This window comes from Pelodiscus sinensis, chromosome 10 (genome assembly GCF_052426305.1).
Source record: "Pelodiscus sinensis isolate ZL-2025 chromosome 10, ASM5242630v1, whole genome shotgun sequence".
Taxonomy (NCBI): domain Eukaryota; kingdom Metazoa; phylum Chordata; order Testudines; family Trionychidae; genus Pelodiscus; species Pelodiscus sinensis.
In genome coordinates, this window is record NC_143061.1 from 7,179,876 (window position 1) to 7,185,875 (window position 6,000).

The 6,000-nt window shown below is 55.5% G+C and overlaps 1 protein-coding gene across 1 annotated transcript in view; it reads left to right on the top strand.

Moving 5' to 3' along the window:
- Nucleotides 1–4,474, top strand: part of DVL3 (dishevelled segment polarity protein 3) — a 55,221-nt gene extending 50,747 nt beyond the window's left edge. Inside the window, exons 13-17 of the mRNA XM_075938116.2 lie at nucleotides 123–254; nucleotides 1,368–1,535; nucleotides 2,526–2,738; nucleotides 3,598–3,990; nucleotides 4,420–4,474. Coding sequence (XP_075794231.1) covers nucleotides 123–254; nucleotides 1,368–1,535; nucleotides 2,526–2,738; nucleotides 3,598–3,990; nucleotides 4,420–4,451 — 938 coding nt within the window. The 3' untranslated portion in view covers nucleotides 4,452–4,474. The remainder of the gene's footprint in view (nucleotides 1–122; nucleotides 255–1,367; nucleotides 1,536–2,525; nucleotides 2,739–3,597; nucleotides 3,991–4,419) is intronic.
- The last annotated feature ends 1,526 nt before the right edge of the window (nucleotides 4,475–6,000 follow it).

The following is a 6,000-nucleotide window of genomic DNA, read 5'->3' on the forward strand; positions in this document are numbered from 1 at the left end:
GAGGTGTGCCTGCGATGTATTGCTCCCTGGCCCATCTTCTTGTGTGTGACACCTCCATGTGGCTTCCTGGTCTCTTCCATCTCCTCTCATCTCTGCCTCCCTTCCCTTCGTCCGCCTCGCAGGCCTCGATGACTTTCACCTGTCCATCCACAGCGACATGGCCACCATCGTCAAAGCCATGGCCTCCCCCGAGTCAGGCCTGGAGGTGCGCGACCGCATGTGGCTGAAGATCACCATTCCCAATGCCTTCATTGGTAAGAGGCAGTCACTTCCTTCTCTGGAGCTGGGGAGTGGATGGGTGGGCAGGCATCTTCCCTGTGTGAGTGGTTCCTGTTGGGGACTTTGCCAAGAGAAAACCACAAAGAGTCCTGAAGCACTTCAAAGGCTAACACGTATTAGGCTATAAGCTTTCATGGGCTGCAGCTCACTTGGTCAGAGGCATGAAGTGGAAGCTTCGGTCTAGCAGGGATTTAACATACATGCAGAGATGGTGGTGTCACATCAGTGCTAACGAGGCTAATTCAGTCAGGGTGGATGTGGCCCACATCCGAGAGTGGATAAGAAGATGTGAATAGCTAATGGGGAAATTTACTTTCTGTAATGAGCTAGCCGTTCCCAGACCCTGTTAGGAACCATTCTGATAGTTCCATATCAATTCCAGCTCTGCAGTCTCATGCTGCAGTCTGTTGTTGAAGTGTTTTTCATAGAACACAAGCACAGGAAGGGACCTCAAGAGATCATCACATCCAGTCCCCTGCCCTCCCGGGCAGACTTTTGCTCAAGTCCGGCAGCTTTCCAGTCTGTTACTGTGTGTGGAGGGAGGTTACGGTGCTCTCCTCCTGATTTGTGGATGGTACTGTTCCTGGCGTCTGATTTGTGTGCATTTATTCCGTGGCGTAGAGACAATCCGATTTGTCCAGCGCACATGGCAAAGGGGCAACAAGCCATTTGCCAAGAGAACATCCTTCTCTGTTGTGTACTCTTGGCTCATTGTGTTGGTCGTGCTAGGGGGAAAAAATACAATCCGTGGCCCTGTGCTGTCCCAAGGAGGGTCTCTGCATCCTTCTCATGCATGGAATCTCCATCTCTGGAGATATTCAAGAGCAGATTGGGCAGACATCTGTCAGGGATGGTCTACTCTGGATGGTGCCTTTGATCCTGTTGTGAGGGCAGGGGACTAGACTTGGTGACCTCTCGAGGTCGCTTCCAGTTCTAGTGTTCTATGAGTCTGTGATTTTTATGGCCTACTCTCATCCCTCACCCCTGAGACTAATTCAGGCCACCTTTGTCTTGCGCCTCTCCCCCCTGAGCCAGCCCTTCCTATCCTCACTGTGTTTCACCGTGCTTTGTGGTTGATCTCATGGCAGGTTCAGATGTGGTGGATTGGCTCTATCACCACGTGGAAGGCTTTACAGACCGGCGGGAATCCCGCAAGTACGCCAGCAACCTGCTGAAGGCCGGCTACATCCGACACACCGTGAACAAGATCACCTTCTCTGAGCAGTGCTACTACATCTTTGGAGACCTCTGCGGCAGTATGGCCCCATTCTCTAGTGCTGGGGTGGGGTGGGGGTATGAGGCTTCAGAGCAGAGCATCTCTTTTCAACCCTGACAACTCTCTGCTGAGAGTCTTGCAGTGGTTTGCCACCTCTAGACTGCCAGCCCAAATCCCTTCCACCTCCGGCTGCACAATCCTTTCTCCTGGGAAGATCAGGGAGGAGTGAAACGTCCCCTTTCTTTGATCGCATCCTAGCCCTAAACCTCTGAATGGTGGAGAAATGGGCAGGGAGCTGAGACGCAAGGACACCTGGCTGGCTCTGCTCTAGGGATGTGAAAATTAGATTAATCAACTAATCGAATAGCCGATAGAAATTCCATCGATTAGTCGATTGGTCAATAAGGGTGTTTCCGCTTTGCGATGTAGCAAGAGCCCGCCTGGCTGTTGCTACATTTCAAAGGCGGAAGCGCCATGCGGCATTCTGCCTTAGAAATGTACAAGAGCCCCAGCAGGGGCTCTTGCACATTTCGAAGATTGAAACGCCGCATGGAGCCTGGCACCACCGGGGGACTTAGAGTTTTCCTCTTTGAAATGCCGCGTGGAGCCTGGGCAACAAGGGGGGAAGCAACTAGTCAACTAGTGTGTCGACTAGCTGATAAGCTTTTGCTTATCGGCTAGTCAATTAGTCACTTACATCCCTACTCTGCTCAGCTGGGAGGGACGGGAAGGAAGAGAGACAAACCGACAGACCTAAGGGGGTCTGGCCAGCTTGAACGTCGCCCTTTCTCTTCTGAGCAGGTTTCTGAGTATCTAGCTGAACACTGATCCTTTCTCTGAGCAAGTAGGGCGCAGTAACCTGGGCTGGTGTCTAGCAAGGAGGTGTCCATAGCTGTCCTCCAAAATCTTCTGCCCCTGTGGCAGGTATCCCATGATTACCTGTCCGCAGGGATGGGGGTGAAGTTGCCCCACTGTATATGACTGCTTTAATTCCAGGACCAATCCAGGCTCTCTGTTTGCTTCTCTCCAGACATGGCTAACCTGTCCCTGCATGATCATGATGGATCCAGCGGAGCCTCAGATCAGGACACGTTGGCTCCACTCCCCCACCCAGGAGCTGCACCGTGGCCCATGGCTTTCCCATACCAGTACCCACCACCTCATCCATACAACCCCCATCCAGGATTCCCTGAGCCAGGCTACAGCTATGGCGGGGGCAGTGCAGGCAGCCAGCACAGTGAAGGTAAGTGTGTGAAAGGAGCTGAAATGAGTTAAGGAAAATATCCAATGGCACCTTTGGTGAGCAAGCCAAGATCTGGGTCATCTCCTGGAACGAGGAATACATCTTCCCTCTCTTGCGTGCTCACCGCCCAGCGGGACCGGTGCATTGCAGCATAGTTTTTGAAGCCTCAAGTATGGCTCATTGCCACAGGCTAGATCCTGGGCGTGATGGAACCAGTGTATGATCTCTCCTTTCACAGAGCCTCAGAGAGCTAGAGGGCAAGTTTGAAAGGAGATGACCAGCTTTGCTGCAAAGGTACCCTGTAGAGCTATCATAGCTCAGGTTGTTATGGTAGTTCCTGACGACCACTCTAGATCGGGGCTCGGCCAGGACAGACACACAGTCGCGAAGTGTGCCAGCTGTGAAGACGTAAGGGTGGACCTCATAAGCATCATGAACAATGTGATGACAGCACATGACATGTTACTTCTGTGATTTTTTTAAACATGATTAGTGTTTCCTTTTGGGGGGAGGAGGGGCCAGAGGAGTTAGTTCAAAGTATATTACCTATGGGGAAATAAAAGGGAAGGGAGAGAGGAAGAGTGAAGCTGAGGTGAAGAGCCTGGGAGGAAGTTGGAGTCAATCATTGGACCAGGAGAGAATTCTGAATGAGGCCCAACTTTCGCTGCTTCTGCCCTTCCTGGCTGGGGTCCGACTGGTTCCTGTCTGTGTTTTTTCCCAAGGCCACACATTGTGGCCTTGTCTTCGGGGAAGCTCCTTTTATTCCAGTCTCTCCCTCCCCCTGCTGTGCCGGCTAGGGATGTATGTTGGGGGTTTGCTGTTGGGGCCATTCCCTAACCTTGCCTTGGGCTTCTGGCAGGGAGTCGGAGCAGCGGTTCAAACCGCAGCGGCAGTGAAAGAAGAAAGGAGAGAGACCCAAAGGCTGGCGAGTCCAAGTCAGGCGGCAGTGGCAGTGAGTCGGACCACACCACCCGGAGCAGTATGCGGCGGGAGCGGGCGGCCAGTGAACGCTCGGTGCCAGCCAGCCAGCGCAGCCAACACTCTCTGGCTCACAGCATCCGCAGTCACCACAGCCAGCAGTCATATGGGCCGCCTGGCTTGCCACCCCTCTACAGCCCACCCATGCTGCTGATGCCTCCGCCGCCTTCTGCCATGGGGCCCCCAGGGGCCCCGCCGGGCCGTGACCTGGCCTCTGTGCCCCCTGAACTGACGGCCAGTAGACAGTCGTTCCGAATGGCCATGGGCAATCCCAGTGAGTTCTTTGTGGATGTAATGTGAAGCACCCGTCCCCCTGTCTGTCTGCTGCCCTCGTCGGTTTGTCTCCTAGGAACAGCCCTGGCTTCACTTTGGTTTTTGTTTTGTTTTTCGTTTGTCTTGATAACTAAAAAAGGGAAAAATAAACCGAACTAAACCTTGATTTTAATCCCTACTGCCGTGGCGTGGAGGCCTTGCTGAGTCCTGCCAGCCCCACCCGGCCCAGCCCTCCTCCGGACTCGCGTGTGCAGAGGCAAGTTGCTGCTGCTTGTGCAAGCCCCTAATCCCCATCTCTAACTCCATTAACCCGCATCCATCCTGGTGCCTGTGCTGCTCGCCTGTGTGTAGCTGCCGCTGCCACCTCACTCCTTCCACCCTAAATGTCTCCTCTTTCTTTTCACCCTTTTGTGTTTCTTCTGTCAAGCAGCAAAGAATTACGGGGTGTTTGACTTCCTCTGAGCTTGCCGCCCCCAGGGGTGAGAGCTGGAGCATGGCATGGCGGCTTGGCCCAACAGAGGAGGACATGAAGCCCCAAGGGTGCTGGGCACGTACGGTGCTGAAGATGGCTTCTTTCCCACTAGCTGAAGACGCTCCCCTGTCCCCTCCAGAGCCCTGAGAGGGGAGCAGAGCCCAGCTCCAGCCGTGTGTGTGTTCAGCTTAATAAATGTAGCCACCTCCCAGCCAATGGCAGTGCCTCTGGGCAGTGGAGAAGGTGAGGCCCCAACTGGGAGGGTGCCACGCCCTGTTCCTCCATCCCACCACTACCTGCTCAGATGTAGGCCAGGGACTGTTACCCTACAGCGGGGTGGGGAATCTTTTTGGGGTCGGGGGCCACTGACCCATAGAAAAATCAGTCGGGAGCCACATCCAAATGAGAAGCCCCTGACTGAGAAGCAGAAAGACACTCCCCACATTCCCCTTGCACGCCATAGCCTGGGGTGGAGGGCAGCCTAATAGATTGTGTGTGCTCCAGCCCTGCGGATAGATGGCAGTGGGGTTGGAGCGCCAGCCCCAATGCTGAGCCTTGAGGCCCGCTCCCAAGCAAGCCGAGGGCCGCATCCGGCCCCCGGGTCTAAGGTTCCCCACCTCTGCCCTACAGCATTAAGCCTAGTCTATTCCTATGGCAAGGCCCCACGTAGGTTTGGAGGCCATACGCTAATGAGGCTCTCTGTTCCTGACTGAGTGCTGTTGGGTCAGTAACGCCCGAGGCAGGTAGCGACCAGTGGCAGGAGCCTGACATTGCTGAAGTACCTGCCATCCGTTCCTCAGGGCTCTACACATACCCGCGAGCTCTGTGGTGTGGATTTGGCTGAGCATGAGGGTCCCATTTACACCCGCTGTTCCACGTGGGGGTCTCGCTCTGAAAATGTGCCTGTAGTCTAGGCTGCCCCCCTCGGTGCCACTCTCACTCCCCACGTGACCATGACTACCCATTCCGTAGCCACAGAACATGCTCCATCCAGGCCTGCTGTGCGTAGCTGGGGGCTGCAGCTGCTGGCTGTACTCTCCTATGCTGGTGCTAAGCAGCAGGCTGAATGTGCAGAAGCTATTAGGCCTAATCGGAGCCAGAGGAGGGGGCAAGAAGCTGAGAAAGAGGCAGTTGGGGGAGTGGGAGAGCACGGTAGTGTGTTCCCCTGCAGCTGCTGCCTTCTGAGCCGCTGTCTGTCTCCCTCTGTTCTAGAAGAGTAAGTTGTGCTGGCTTCTTGTTCTCTTCTTCCCCATGGACAATGGAGGGGTCAGAGCCGGCCCAAGCTACGGGCTGACTGGGCTACTGCCCAGTGCGCCCCATTCTAGGGGGCGCCGTGTGGGGTTGCCGCGCATGCACCGGGCGCCAGGGGCACTGTGCGCCCGGGGGCGGGGCCGCGCATGTGCTGCCCTCCCAGTGACAGCGCTGTGCTCCTGGGCCCGGGGCGCACGAATGGCTCGGGCCGGCCCTGGGAGGGGTGAGTAAGGATCAGGTTCTAAGGAGACTGGAGAGTGATCCCTTGCCCTGCTGTGACAGTCCCTA